Genomic DNA, 15,856 nt, shown 5'->3' on the forward strand with positions numbered 1-15,856 from the left:
TTGATGAAGCAATGAGAGGAGCCTTTGTTAGCCCTTGGCTCACTTCACAATATACTAAGGGGCTGTCCTGGTGCCCAGCACAGACCCTTTTGCTCTCCCAGAAAATCCACACCTGAATCCTACCAAACCAAGTGAAGATCGCTCAGCCAGTGATCTCAGGTTTATATGTATTGCTGCGGAGGTGATTTCAACAAAACACTGTGACATTGCATGAGCAGTGCATTTATAAAAGTGACTTTTCTAAACTCCAGCCGCATGCGGTATTTCCCTCTGTCTGGTTGAGCGCTTGGGTGGATTCATTACCTTTTGATCTCTGTTTGGAAGGCGTAGGTCTGGTAGGTCGGGAAAGGCTCGGATGGTGTGATTATTTCGCTCTCTTCTTCAGTAGCAGCTGATGGGAAGTTCTGCATTGCAGCATGAAGCTCTGCAGAGAAAAAGCAACAGGGATTACATGGGAAAAGACCTCTGTCTGGAAACTGGAGCCTCTCTGAGCCACCCTTCGCTATCTATGAACAACGAGAAAGGCGACAGCAGAGCTTTCTCCAGACAAGTCTGCAGGTTGTCTCCCAGCTGTGGCACCCAAGGCTATTTGAATGCGACAGATTCTGGACTGTCCACCCAGTAATTCCCTGGTGTGACCACTCCAGACTCCGAGGTGGATTGTATGTTGTGTGCTGTGATATCACACATCTCAGCCACCGGTTCTCACCTTCTCACGTAACAAGTCATCAGGACATGGTAAGACACTGACAAAGAATTAGAAACTTCTTTTAGTTGGGTATTTCAGGGCAGCAGCTGAAACTTGTTGCTCTGGTTGTGGCATGTTGTTGGTTCTGAGTGCTCCCTAAAATATTAAAGCATGCCTTGACACATTGAAGCATCTGCTTGGAAATGCTGGGCACATTGAGATATGTTAATGAATCCCAGGCCAAGGGAAAGCAGAGGATTTAGGGTGAGTTAAAAATATCTCTGTGAACTGATTTTTACAGAATAATCCTCTCCACTGGGAGGAAATTCCAGTTAGACCATCCTTCCACTTCTTGGCAGAAAGGATATATTTGTTGTGCGGTTATGGATTTCTTAATTTTAAAAACATGTGAATAGTACAAAGTATTCTAACAGGTGAAGAAAATAGTAAATCGAGCTTTCTTTACTTCAGAGACAAAATACAGCTGAAAAATGCACCACAGTAGGGCGATAATTCCCAGTAGCAAACACCAGAACACGTTAATTAACTACTGAACTTAGGACTGAGTCCATAACAAAGAGCACGTCCAGGGCTTTCACCAGTGGCAGATCTATACCAACAGATCAATGCCTCCAGTGACACATTCATTGTCCCAGACCTGTTTCCTCATGATCTCACATCAAAAACTGAGTGTGTCGTCAGTGGATAATCTACAGTTTCCAGATTTTTTATGATTACATTTTTATATATATTTACATATTATTTATATTTACATATTGTTATTATTTTATTATGTATTTGTTGTATATTTACACATATTCCCCTAACTGTGTCCAGAATTAGAAAATAATTTACTTTTGAATAAGAAAGCCAAAGAGGAGGAAGCCCTAAACCACCCTGAGCCAAGTGGAATTGGTCTTGATTCACTTGCTCTTGACTTCTGGACCCGCATCCAAAAGGGTGCAATTGTTTTGACGCAGGAAAAACACAATGCTTTCTTGGCATTTGATCTTACCCATTTGATCCTTGCCAGTGATTTTTGCTTTGGCAGATGGGTCGCTGTAAGGGCCCATTCCTGCTTTACTGGTGCAGGCTATCCTGAAGCAGTAGATAAACCCCTTGGAGAGATTTTTGGCATAGTAGCAGCAGTCAGCGATGTCAGAAGCAAGAGTCGTCCACTCCCCATCTTCACCGAGGAAAGACAGAAAAGAGATTAGAACTCATTTAAGATGGTCACACTGGGGGCGAGGGTGTTGAGTTTTGGGGTTTTGTTGTGGTTTTTTTTTTTTTCGTCAGCTTTACTTATGTGCTGGGAATATGGAGAAACAGCGGAATCTCATAGAGTGAAGGAAAAACTGACTTGCTGTGGCCAACTTTAGTGCCTGGTGCCGCTCGCTGTACATGTGCCAAAGTCATCTTCTCTGAAATCAGCTGGTTTATATCTAATCAGTCCAAGGTATGTCAGTACTGTTTCAGAGGAATGGTGAAACTTTCTCATGTAGTTTCTGTTTATCTAATTCATGCCACCAATCTTCTAAAGCAAATATACACTAAGAACTCCAAACAAAAGCCTAGAAAAATCACTGTTTTTTCTCTTTTGGCCCTGTCTCAACTCCAATCAAAACCATAAGGTGCAGGATTTCAGAAGAGACCTATGCACTAACACCCTCCTAGCAAACCCACTGTTTGAAACTTGGGCAGGTTTACTCAGCTTCATGATAATTTCTCAGGGAACTGAAATTGTAGGTGTGTTATGGACTCATTTTTCATGGGACTAAGGTGTGAAGTAGAAAATCAGCAGCAAACATTTAGTGATCATTCATTTTACAAGATGCTCTATCCCATACTTTGCCATTGTTGCTGTGCTCAAGGTTAAACACAACTCCCTGAGACTGCCTGAGATTAAATCCATCCTTTCATTCAAATAAACACTGGTAGAGAGCCGCAAACCATAGGAAAACCAGTAATTCACCACCCAAAACAAAGGTATCAATGGTTTTGCGGGGTACTGGTTGAATTAAGGTGTGTGTATGTGTAAGAAGGAGCAGATATAGCTTAGAAACAGAGAAAAGTGTCTGCAGAAGCAGTGTGCAAAAGCCTACTGTCAAATAACGGATAAACCAAGGAATTTTTTTCTGATTATCTTAATCCTCCTGTGTTCAGGAAAGCAGGACTTTGCATGTTCCTGCCAAATACACAGAATGCAGTGGAAGATTGTAGATGCTGTTTCCTGTTTTTCTTCCTAATTGGAACAACTTGTGTTTGTATCCTCCCCAAAGTCTTGCCTACAGTTGTGTCAAAACGAATAACAATAAAGAAAGTTGTGTTGGAGGAAAGGTGACTGACACCAGCTCCAGAGTGAAAAGGCAGAAAGCTGCTGCCCATGCTCATCCAGAAAGCAGTGCGTGTGTGTTTGAAGAATTAAAAGAAGGAACACGGAGCAGTTGAATCCAAAGGGATGTGCATGTGTGACTGCAGTAGAAATTACTATCAGACATAGCATTCATAGTAATAACAGCAAAAGCAGTCCCAAGAGAGATGGGCTCGGGGATTTGATTCAAAGCTCGTGCAATTAAACAAGAAAACATCCACTGATTTCATCAGGCTCTGGACCAAGCCTTGGAAGAGAACATCAAAGGGATGATGCAGTTTTGCCAAACTTTTGTCATCTTGTTCTGGCTGTTTGCCCTAAGCTTCCTGCAAAATCAATGGAAAAAGAAAGCATGACTGTTTAGCGTAGGATGAATTGCCTTTTTGATAGATCATCCTTCCCCACAGACTGTACAGAAAGCCTGGGTATAGGATGATATTGTCTGCTGGTGGTTGTTGCTGGGCATTATTAGTGTATAATGTTGTCAGAACTGTAACTTGAGAGGCTTACTCAGGACTGCGTATCTGGCACCAGCCATCCATATTCTTCTGTAGCTGTTCACCTTTTGGTCACAGCTTCCATGCGACCTAGTTTGATTCACACTTTAAGAAAACCTTTGTATGAGTATGCATATTCCAGGCTGATTTAGCCAGCACAACATCTAACTTTTAGATGGCTAAATGATAGCTGTATGAATTTCATTCCTAACTCTAAACTAGGGACCTAAAGTCAGGCTGTTTCTGCATAAAAATAAAATATCCAGCTGGTGAAGAGATCACACAAATCGAGATGTTCCCTGCAAGGCGTAAAGGCAGCATTCCACACTTTACCTTCGCTCTTGCACTGGACAGTGTAATGGACGGGGGTGTTGGTTTCCACAGGTTTCCAGACCACCTGCGCTCCATCCTCGTAGACCTCCACGATGTCAGGGGGTGGAGGGCTGGGAGGAAGCTCTGTCGAGAGGAGACACAAAAACCAGCGACTGTTAGCAATAGTACTGCTGTGATATGTAGCTCTACACCCAGCATTTCTCAGTTACGGATATTCTTTTTATACATATATATAAAAAATGTATATGGGTTTTTTATATATAAAAATATATATATATATACACACACACACCCCTAGTGGAACAGCAATTTAACCATGCCTAATTTAAACTCAGTATTAAGATTTTGAAGTCTTGTTCTAGAACCACATGGTTACTGGAGTGGCTCTGAATCCAGGAGAGAGACTAAATAGTGAAGAAGAGGGAATAAACCCTGCAAAATACACCACGCTACCAGACAGCAAGGGCTGTGGCTGTGGACCAGAGCAGGCAAGGGAGAGATTGTCCTCTGAACCTATCTGCAGAAATCTCACCTCACAGGTATTTACAGCTCACATTTTTGGGCAGAAGTACTTTTGTAATACCTACTTCTGTAGCAGCTACTTCTTTTACCTGCTTTTCTTATGACGCAAGAGGTGGATGCTGAGCCCAGGGAGTTTGTGGCCACACAGGTGTAAATACCAAAATCATCAGCACTAACAGAGAGAATAGTTAATAGCTGGAAGTTTTTGAGCGTGGCTGAGATGAGGATCCGGCTGCTGCTGTGGACAGCTATCCCATCTGAAAAGCAGAAGATAGGAGAGATAAGCACCCTGCACATTTATACCAAGGTGTCTAAAACACCTCCTTGCACCCCTGTCCCAAAGTTTAGGGACTCCCCAGAGGGATGTCACCTCGGAACCAGTTGATGTGCAGGGAGGAGTGAGCCGCTGTCCGGCACGACAGCGTCACGCACTGTCCGATGGCAGCAGCCTGATCGATGAGCTCCTCAATGAACGAAGGTGCTGCAAAGAAGAGGAGAAGCAGTGATTCAGAGTGGCCGGGGGGGGGCTATGTGAAAAATAAGTGCATGCAGGTCATCAGAAAGCATTTTTAATCGGTTCAAGAAAACTTCTGCTTCATTCTCTGGCATTCCTTTGACCACCGGTTGGAGAATCCCCCGGGCATTGAGCACACAGGTGCAGGAGCCCCGTTCAGCCCCATGGATGCAGTGTGACTGCTCATACATGATAATCCAGATGGATCTTGGAAGGTCCATGGGGAACACCTGCACTGCCCAGCTCTGCTGGTACAGCTAAGGCAGCAGAACAGCTCAGAGGAGAGAGAGAACATGTCACAGCAAGAGTTTTCCTCTGGCCTAGCTTAAATGTGGGGGGAAAACTAAATGATGGTATTTCAAGGACGAGGGGATGAGATCAAGACAACACAAGAAGAGAGAAGAAAAGATAAAAGATATCGAAAGAGGAAAAAAATCATAGAGCCTCAAATCTGCTGCTGTCTCCATGAAAAAGGGGGAGCTCAGGTTTTCTTCTGTGTTTCTCCAGGTTTTTTTCTCTGCAGTACCCAGGAGCTGCCAGGCTCACACGCCTGCCCTTCCCAGTGCTTGGCTGGGCTCAGCTGAATACTGGGGCATTAACCTGACCTCAGAAAATGCTCCTGCTAGAGTCAAGGGAATACTTGGCTGGGCAAAAGCAAGCTCAGCTTTGCTGGCACTCCCCACCATTTTTCATTTCACAGCTCTATAGCAGCGTGTCTGGCCCTTACGCATGCATACAGGATTGAAACGCAGGAATTCACAATTCCTTGCTTCTGCCATCCCACCCTTAGATACTCCATTTATTCTCTTTCTAGCTTACACGTAGATTTTATTCCTTTGCAGTGGCTTCCTTGAATGGCTCCAATTTGGAAGCAATGCCAGGTCAAGACAGTTTTAGCAAGGACATAGTCATGATGCAAACAGAGGAACTGGCCTCACACAGCACTGTCATATTTATTAGTGACACTTCATGATAAAACTAACTAACTGATGACTTATGCAATAGCAATACCTTTCTCCTTTGGCATGAGGCTTGAGAACTTGAATGAAGAGAGTGCTGATTTCCTCTTCAGAGATCCTTCAGCCCCTGTTAACAGCTCTTTTTCTACTGCCTCGCTTCCCAGCTCACCAAACTCTGTTTTGAAGAAAGGATGAGAAGTCATTCAAGGCCATCCTTCTCCCTGTGGCATCCATTTACAGCAGACAGTTCTGCCGTTCGCACATAAATAGCTCAGCAGTCATAGGTTTCCTTATTAACGAGCCTTCAGTCAACAGGGAAGGCTGTGACCGCTATTACAAACAGAATGAAGTCCTGGAAGAACAGGGCATATCTAGGGATGGCAGAGAAGAAAGGACAGATTCTGTTGTTCAGTGCCATCAACTTAGGCAGCCAGGGTGACTTCATGAAATTCTCCCAGTCACTTTAGCTTCAAAGATTTGCCATGGTCAGATGATAACTGCAGAAGAAACTGCAGCAAAGCAAGCATCTTCCAGCCCTGATCTGCTTTTGTGCGAACTTAGACAGGGGAATTTAAGCCACTTCCATCAGCAGATTAACCCAGCTGACTCTGCACTAAAGTGAGCCAGTAACAGAGAGCTAGTGGTGGAGCTGAAGACAGCTAATTTCATAACCTGACATTGACAGTTTTGCAATGACAGCCTAACCACAGCCTCAGATATGCTGGGGAAAAAGGAAAAGGCAGATTTAGCAGAGCCCAGTTATAGCAGCAAATCTGTGAAGGCACAGAGTAAAATATTTACCTTCTTCTGCCTCTGGCTCAGGAGAGATCTTTCCTTTTAGGATTCTTGAAATATGGGCAACAGAAGCTTTTACTTTCTTCTTCAGACTCTGCTCCACTGACTGCTCCACTGAATGAGACCTTGCATATGGCTTAAAGAGCCCTGGCTTGTTGTAGAAGGAGCTTTTCTGCTTACCACTTGAGCTCTTTTGGGGGCCATACATTTCTTTATGACTCTCTGACCCTTTCCCCATGGCTAATAAGTTAGTTGCCTTTGAATCCTCAGATATTTCCAAATGGTTCTTCCTGTTCTTGTCCTCTGCCTCTTCTCTGATGCACAGTCTTTTATCCTTATGCAAATGTCTTGCAGGAGGTGACCTTGCCCTTTCACCAAAAGGTATAAACCGTCTACCAGTTGGTTTGGGTGGAGGCTTCCTATAGTTCATAAATTCAAATGGAAAATAGACAATGTCATACAAGTCAGAGAAATTTAAATAGGCAGGCTCTACCTCTGATATGTCAAGTTTTGGAGTTCCACTGCCAAGACTGGGCGTTTCGTCTGACAGGTCTTTGATTTTCACTAAAGAAACTTCTGGGTGTTTACCAGTGTCCTTGCTCACTGTCACTTGACTGGGTCTTTTTCCAGTGTCCAGGCTATCTGTTGAGGAAACACTCACTTGACTAGAAGTGGGGCTCTCAAACGCTAAGTCTTCCAGATGCTCACATTCATGAGGAACCGTCTGTACTCCCTGCCCTTCCAGTACCACTGACTCCTCACTCACAACAAGGTAGGGTTCTGCAAGGTCATCCAGCTCAGAGACTTCTCTTTTACCCCCTTGTACCGAAGGGAAGGAGGTGTCCATGGGCGCTTGGGTACCTAGGCCTTTGTAGAACATCTCTGTGGGAGCAGAGATGGGCTTTCTGCATTCCTCCTCACCAGAGACTGACTCTGCCCAAACATTCATCTCTTCAGAGAGGGAAACCATCTCATCCACTAACCCCTCCAGCACAGCAGACTCCTCATCACTGTAAAAAGAAGACCTGTGATGTGAGAGCTCCTGACTTTGGTCCTTGCCGAGCGATGGTGGGACAGTTTTTCCAGCATCCCAGCTTCCACTTTCTAAGGCAACACCTCTGCCCTCACCATAAACCTTTGGATATTCCTCATATTCTAGCTCATAAACTGAAGCTGGAGCAACTTCTGGTGGTGAAGCAGTTAAGACACCCAGAGGCCCACTCTTCATATCAGTAGAAACTCTGCCACCGGGATAGACAACCCTGTGCTGCTCAAACACCTGACGTCCAGCCTTGGGGACAGGAGCAGGCATAGTCTGTCCAGCTGCTCGGCTTGCACTTGCTGTCACAACAGATCTCACCTCACTGCGAAGCGATGCCTTTGAATGTTCTTGCTTTTCCTTCTCACAGGCCGAAGGGAGGCCGGTATTTTGGGAGGACACAGTTCTAGCTGGGTGTCTGCTCTCCAGAACAGCAGGCACCGTGCCACGGCCTTCAGAAACTTTCTGGGGTTCAGCTCCCTCGATTTCAGCCTCATGGGCCAAACTGGGAACAACCTCCGTGACAGCTGAGCTTTCATTCCTCAAAGCAGCAAGCCTGTCCTTGCTATGAGCTGGCCATTCCCTTTCTGCCTTCTCTGCTCCATCGGAGACCAAAGTCGGCATTGATTTTGGTGGTGGGACTTTTGGAACGAGATGCTCTCCCTTCAGGACGGCTGATTCTGTGTCTACGTGAACAGCAGCCCTCTTGCGCGCTTGGCTTTCACCATCACGGGCTGATGGTGGAGTGATTCCTCTAATACCCGGTCCTTCATCCTCCAGGACAGCCGACCTCACCTCTTTATGGGTTTTCATCTTCTGATGAGCACCTTCATCAGCTGTGTGCAGAGCAGTTAGGGTATCTGGCCGTTTGCCCACTGAGGCAGTAGTTGCTGGAAGACTTTGACCAGGAAGTTCCTGATTTTTGTCTTTACATACTGGAAGGGAATCTGTTTCTGTTTGTGGGCCTGTTAAAACAGCAGAGCTGTCATGCTCCGTGAGATCAGATTTGGCAACACTATGAGCAGAAGTCTTCTCATGTGAGTGTTTCTGCCTTTTGTCTTTCCAAGGTGGAACTGGGGCTGTCCTTTGGATAAGCAAGCTTCCACCTTTTAGGTCTGGATGGATGTCGGTACTGTGAGCAGACTCCTGGGGCAGATACGCATCTCCCTTACTCGTAGGGGCCGTCTTGGAGGTGGTCTCTGGCTTTGTGAGAGTTGAAATGGACTGTTTTCCCTCCTGAAAAGCAGTGTCAGAGGCACTGCCAGGGAAAGATTTACCCTCCATGCTTTCATGTTTTTGAGCTGATGATGCAGTTACATCTGAGCACTGGGCAGTTAGAATGGGGCTTTTGCCTTCCAAATCTTTGACTTCCTCCTCAATGTAAGTAGCTTTTGACTTCTTCAGTAAATGTTTCCTATTCTCGCTCCTATGAGGTGACACTGGAAGTCTCTCTAGCTGTTGCACAAAACCAGCTGGGCACCCACTACCCTCACATTGTGTGGAAGGAGGGGGCTGCTCTTCTGAGCAATCCTTGCTGGCTCTCCTAAAGTCCTCTTGCTTTGAAGTGTCTACAAAACATCCCTTCCCAGGCCCTGCAGAAATGTCGCAGTGGTCGCTGCCTTCAGCGCAACTTTCCTGTGACAATATATCACAGTCTTCTTCCAAAATATGCTGTTCCCTCACTGATCTTGACGCTCTCAGCCTGTAGTCATCCAGGGAACGGCTTCGGCTGCCACCAGCAATGGCAGGATGTGGTGGTTTCCTTGCAGTGTCAAATGAAGCTGATTTGGTCAAGGAACCAAGCAGACTTTCCCTGTGATCATCTCCATCGTCAGACTTTCCTTCTTCTTCTTCCAGTTCAAATTGCTCTAGGAGGGGTTCACGGAGACCACTGAGGGGCACCTTTGGATATCCAGCTTTCCGGAAAGTTCTTCTGGCTCTGTCCAGGTGCCTTCTGAACTCCCTGCCTGGTGAGGAAGGCCCCCTTGCAGGTAGCTCAGCTGCTTGGCTGTAGAAAGTGCTTTTAATGACACTCTCTCTAGGAACACAGACAGGTGGCTTTTCTGTCCCATCCCCAGCCTTTTCAATTCTGTCCTTATCAGATAAAAATACATCTGGTTTTTCCTTCTGACATAGATTTGATGTGCTTTCTGTGGAAGTCCTCACTGATGAAGGCTCAGCAGCACCACTTCTTTGGGACTGCTCTGCTCTTTCATCTTGAAGTCTGGGAAGGAGCCCTTCTTCTTTCTCCTTTAAGATACTTGCCATGAGCTCTTTACTTTCTGTAGGTGATTTGTCCCCCACCTCACCTTTCATTGAAGCATACTTCCTCCTCATGGGTTTTACAGGAGGGACAGAGATTTTGGAGTGCTTCTCCTCTCTTGCATGTTTTGGAGGCTCCTGGTGGCTTGGTGCATCAAATATGGACAAGTGCAGTTCGGGTGTAGAGCCAAAGTGCCTCTTCTTGGGGAAATGCGAGTTCTCGTTGTCTGAAGAGGAGCCGCTGGTACTGGATGAAGTGCTTTCATCAATAAGATGTCGGGAGATGGCCAGGGAGGTGTTGTCGTGAGTCCTTTCTAGGATTTCTGGGATAGATCGCATTACCAGTATGGATTTATAGCACATCAGAGACCGCTGAAGAGCAAAACAAAATACAGCACAATCAGATGGAAACGTGGTGGGAGTATGGTAAAGCAAGCATACCAAAATGAACTTCTGCACTCTTAAATACCACACATACTAGTTTAATAACACATTGCCACCCTTTTGTACGTATCATCAATCCAGGCTGCATCTGCTCTGCAAGTCTTCCTCTTCTCTCATTCACAGAGTTGAAACTATATTGACTTCAGGGGACATACCTTCCATTGTGAACGGGGAAGCAGGACCCTGCTTGAGACTTTCAAAGATAATCTGGCCACTCAAAGCAGATGGAAAAGGAGTTTTTAATGGAACACATCAGATAAGACCCTACCTGCAGTAAATGGCCTTAAATCTGTCAATTGCAGTAGAACCTACAGTGACTTAAGCCAAGAGAAGACCTACCATACTGTAGGAGGTAGGATTCATCTGCTCTAACTTCTGCCATGTGAGACATCTCAGTTGAAGTTGAGCAGCTGGCCTCCCCTTACAGCCAACAGAGAGAAACAGGCATCTTCAGGAGGCAATCAATCTGATTATTTTAGAGAACTTCAGGAAATGAGGAATCTTCTTGGGACCTGTCTATAATTCAGTACCAATTGCAAAGGCAGCTAAGCATACCTAACTTAGACACAACCGTGCATCTTACAGGCACCTGCATTAGACCAGATGATTTCCAGGCAGTAAAAGCCTAGATAATTTATTTCTGCCACATCCATTGACCACTCTCTCCTGTGCTTACTCCCCATTCATAGCCAAGCTAAGATCTCTGCTGTGCTTGCTGTCCTAGCCCAACAGACTTGAAAAGATGGAAACGTAATTAAAATATATATGTAACTAACAAGAACCAACATAGATTAAGACCAACTCACCTGCCACTTGCTCCGAGCCACGATGAATTTGAGCTGCTTGGTATTAATGAAATGAGCTGCTTCGAGGGGGAGATTATGCTGCCAGGTGGAATGAGAGAAAAATCATTGGTTAAAAAAATCCTGACTTCATTTTCTGAGAAGTTTTTTTTTTTTTTTTTTTAGGATTCCCTCCTTCCAGAAGCGTTTAATTTAGGAAAGTTACAATAAACCAAGTGCTACAATCCCCTCATGGCTAATTTGTAGACATTCTCAGCTTTTCAATGACAAAAGCAAGCCCTGTCCAATGCATGTCATTAAATTTTGGGGTTTTTTTTGTTAATTTTTAGCTCTTCTCCTTAGCGATTTAAGGCATTCGAATATAAACCATATCTTTGCTTTGCAAAGCCACAGTTTCCTTTCTATACAGACATGTTATATCTGCTCATGTCAGCAGTAATGTTTATCTTTTGGAAGAAAGACATTTCGGCATGTAAACACCAATGTGTCTCCTCTTTCTGGAGATCCATGCCTGAGCTTCTCTGCAGGACAGAAAGTAGGAGACCGAGAATAAAAATAAACCAGCAAATAGTATCAAGCAGCTTTAAAAGCTGCCCCTCCAAAGGTCTCTTCCAACCTCAATATTTTTAATGACGCTAATAAGGAACCAGGACAAACTTACCGTGAACCACTTGTGGGAAAGACAGTCCGAAGCACTAGGCCTGGCTCTGATAAGAGAAAAGATCAACATTTTAGTAGCAAGTCACTTCCAACAGCAACCACAAGATCTTCCTGAAGTTGCCTGCTTCACGTGGACACATGCATATGCTTTTGTTTATGTCCTTAGGCTGCCGTTTTAGAGCTGAGAAGCCAAACAGACAGACGGAAGCTTTTGGCCCAAGGTTTCCTTCCCCTGAGGTGAAACAATCTTCCTTTTTCAGTCTGAGACTCCCTGCAGATCCTCAGGAAGACCCCATGACACTCTGCAGGAAGCCTGTTCAAGGGGGTCGAGCGCAGCCCTAAGAGTGAAGTGACTTTGACTCTTTAGGTGGCCAGAGCAAAAATATCTTTGGCAGCAGGAAGAAAGAATATAAATGAAATTAAAAAGCAAGCACCTGCAAACATGCCTTCAAGCTGCCTTTTGTACTTGAAATTGCGTAATAAATGTGGTTAATATTATTTAATTCTCGCATAACTCCCTCTATACTTGCTCTTCCCACTTCTCTATGTCATTTCAGAAACTCATCTGCCTGGAGGAGTCAGGGAGTAAGAACATCACCATACCAGAAACAGGCCAATCTGGCAAATTGCCAAGTTGTGTTTTTGGTAATGGGGAATAATAAAGAAGAATTAGGGTATAACGCACCACATCTCACTCAGCTTTCTACTTTTCAAAACGACTGCAGCTCTGACGAGCTGAGATCTGCCTGCTGAGACACCAACATCTTTGCACGCTGGCTGTAGGAAGCACAAAAGTGCACTCACTTGGGGTCCTGCTGTAGAATCCCTTTCATAAAGTCCTTTGCATCTTCACTCAAGTGAACAAAATCAGGGATGGTCCATGAAATTTCCCCATTCTGGATATTTATAAGGGTTCCTCTGTCGTTCTCCCCAGCAAATGGAGACTTGCATGTTAGGCTTATTTATTGAACACCATAAAATAAAAGGAGACAGAATTTAGACTTTTATTTGCTGTTCAAATGACAGAAGCACAAATGCTTACGTGGGGCTTTAAAACACTCGAGAAACTCCATGCGTGGGACTTGCAATGCTTGTGAGCATTGCATCCACTAACGGAGCATCTTTCATCCCAACATTACATGGCTTTTAATGGAATTACTTATCCCTGTTTCACAGATAAGGAATTAAGGGTTTGATTTTGCACACCTCCAGTAGGGTGTTGGCTAAAAGAGGCAAGGGGAAGACTGAACCTCATCCACCGCTCTCATCGCTAACTGTGAGGAGAGCAGCTGTCAGGTCTTCAAGCAGGGACAACGACCAAAGCCCTGGGCAACCAGGAAAGAGTGACTAAAGGAGAAAACCACAAAATAAATAGCCCTCGTTATAGAAGGACTCAATGCTTCACTCAGATCCCTCACTTGAAGGTACTGGAGAGCTCTCACTGACAAAGGGATATTGAATTAGTCTTTCCAAGAAGATTTATTTACCTTAAATACGTGATGACTCCAACAGCCCTGAGGAGAGAGGGAATACAAATGTCAGGTGTTTGTCACTATTTCTCCATCCTTCTCAAGCCCGCACCCCCTATTCCTGCCACTAGACACCCTGGCACCTTCTTCTCCTCACCTTTCCAAGGAAAATAATTCCCAAAAGCTATTGTTTTCACCCTTCAGTTCTTTTCCCTTCAACATTTTTTATAATTGTTCTCAAGTAATCTTCCATTTTTAAAGCACAGATAGAGGAGAAGACTCAAAATACTTTTTTGGAGTTTGTTTGCCTTTTCTAGAAAGCCCCTTAGGATCATCCTCCCTAGTTGCTGCCTCTAATAAAGATCATCTTCTCTAAGATGCTCCTTTGCATTAATTAGCTGTCAGAGTTCAATTATGGTTGAACAAAATAGACAGAAGGAGCTTTAAAAAGCCCTGATGGGTTATGGATTCTCATTGTTCACTTTCAGTTTCCTGTGTTATTATCACTACTCTGTTTACTTATTAACAATAAATGGAAATGCAGGCCATCTAGGGCAAAAGCTTTTTAGAAAGATGACAGGTTACCAGATATCAGTTGCTTTTGACACTGGTGACTGAGAAACAATTTCTGGGGCAACGAACTCCGGAGACCCATATTTGCTGAACTGAGGCTCAGAGGGCGTGATCTTCTGAGCAAATCCGAAGTCACAGAGCTTAAGGTCTTCCCTTTCCGGATAAACCATGAGGATATTCAGTGGCTAGTGAATGAAATAAAGACAGACAGAGAAACTTTTCTTGAAAGCAGGCAATATTTTCAATTGTAAGTAAGAATAACTCAAATAAAGAACGCCCATTACCTGACCAACAAGAGGCTATGATAAGCTAGACCTGCCATTGCGCATTACCTTAATGTCCAAATGAAGGATGTTGTTATCATGAAGATATTTGATTCCTTCCAAAATTTGCTTGATATACAATTTGACCTAAAAATTAAATCAATTATTAAATAATTATTAAACATTAATAGTAAATAAGAGTCCCTGATTCCACCAACATTTTTAATATATGAGAGAGGGAAAGATTGAACTAGAAATATTTTTATAACTAGAATGAAGTTCTTTTATTAGTCATGCAGTTGAAATAAGGTGTGAACCAACCATTACCCTGTGGAATGAAGCTGTGCCTCGTGTGTGGCCGCATTGCTCTGCTGGAGCCTTCTATATGTGAAAAAGCCCTTATTTAAAAAAAAACCAACCCTACAAACATGTAAAAAAGGGATACAAAAATCCTCATGTCTGATGAACCTTATCAACTCTCTAACTTATCTAACTCAAACTGAACTCTGGCTTGGTGTAAATCAGGCAAACACATTTAAAACACAAATAGATTCTAAAACTACGTTGTAAACCTATTTTCTTGATCATATGTAGATCCAATCTGACTATGACTGAACAAGGAGTGAATATTTACAGCTAGCTTCAGCTTTGGAAATCCTCTACCTTTGACATTTTATCATGTTAGCTGACATTTTATCTTTAAAGGTCCTTTCCAACCCAAACCATTCTATGATTCTATGATGTTTCCCTCTGAGCATTTTTAAGAAAAATCAATTTTACCAATAAATATGGGACACCTGGCTACTAGATGGGAGATGTGAAACATTTTGAACTTTGAGCACCAAGGGTCTCAAAAAAACATTTAGAAACCATAATTTCAGCTCTTGGTTTGGAGACTGAAAGGGAATGGATAGAAGTAGGGTTGCAAGGGGATAAAGTGTTATTAAGCAAGTGAAGATACAGGAGCTCCAGGTGACAGATAGCAAAGGAATGATGATAATAGAGCAAATATCATCTGTATTAGGCTGAATGCAATGCTGGTGGTCAAAACCACTGGGTGTTGCTAGTTATTCCCTGAAGAAACTCAACTTAGTAATGGAAGCTGATGGGGACACATTTTAAAGGCTGATTCTGTTTTGACAGATTATTACTGGTTCAAAGACATTCCTCATATTCAAAAAGGAAAATGCGGCTGGAAGGTACTCTGGTGGTACCCACCAACTCTGGACTTTGAAATGAGAAAGGAAGATTACCTCTGCTTCAGTGACAACACTCTTCTTGAATAAACGGTCAAGGAGCTCTTCGCTGGAGCATCTGGCAACAGCATTAAGGGAAAACAGAACTACAGTTAAATGCTCATTTTTACTTTGTAACCACCTCTATCCAGCTAACAGCAGAATTCACCAGGTGATCTGCATGTAACTCATTAAAGTCTCTACCGCAGCAGTGTCCTTCTTGCAGATCCGGGCAGCTCTAAACCTGTGCTCCCTACAAGGAGGAGCATGGTATGGCTTCTGCTAAAATCTACCTGCTGGCGATGGGCTTTTCTGCTCTGCACTGCATTTTCCTGGTGCTCAGCCAGACTGGATCGCATGGAAACGGACTCCACTTCCAAACATTTCAGAAAAGAGTTTTGGTGCTTAACAACTCATTCACACTTTTAT

At 43.9% G+C, this 15,856-nt stretch overlaps 1 protein-coding gene across 25 annotated transcripts in view; it reads right to left on the reverse strand.

Annotated features, from left to right (window-relative positions):
• The window catches only part of OBSCN (obscurin, cytoskeletal calmodulin and titin-interacting RhoGEF), a 194,343-nt gene that overhangs the window by 5,926 nt on the left and 172,561 nt on the right, over nt 1-15,856 (reverse strand). For all 25 annotated transcript variants that reach the window (XM_030007899.1, XM_030007913.1, XM_030007905.1 and 22 more), the window contains 14 exons: nt 15,446-15,506; nt 14,262-14,339; nt 13,942-14,114; nt 13,375-13,401; nt 12,692-12,844; nt 11,889-11,934; nt 11,231-11,308; nt 6,686-10,352; nt 5,937-6,059; nt 4,782-4,892; nt 4,501-4,668; nt 3,890-4,012; nt 1,704-1,874; nt 304-424 (listed from right to left, as the gene is read on the reverse strand). In XM_030007899.1, coding sequence (XP_029863759.1) covers nt 304-424; nt 1,704-1,874; nt 3,890-4,012; nt 4,501-4,668; nt 4,782-4,892; nt 5,937-6,059; nt 6,686-10,352; nt 11,231-11,308; nt 11,889-11,934; nt 12,692-12,844; nt 13,375-13,401; nt 13,942-14,114; nt 14,262-14,339; nt 15,446-15,506 — 5,100 coding nt within the window. The remainder of the gene's footprint in view (nt 1-303; nt 425-1,703; nt 1,875-3,889; nt 4,013-4,500; nt 4,669-4,781; nt 4,893-5,936; nt 6,060-6,685; nt 10,353-11,230; nt 11,309-11,888; nt 11,935-12,691; nt 12,845-13,374; nt 13,402-13,941; nt 14,115-14,261; nt 14,340-15,445; nt 15,507-15,856) is intronic.

This window comes from Aquila chrysaetos, chromosome 3 (assembly GCF_900496995.4).
Source record: "Aquila chrysaetos chrysaetos chromosome 3, bAquChr1.4, whole genome shotgun sequence".
Lineage (NCBI taxonomy): Eukaryota > Metazoa > Chordata > Aves > Accipitriformes > Accipitridae > Aquila > Aquila chrysaetos.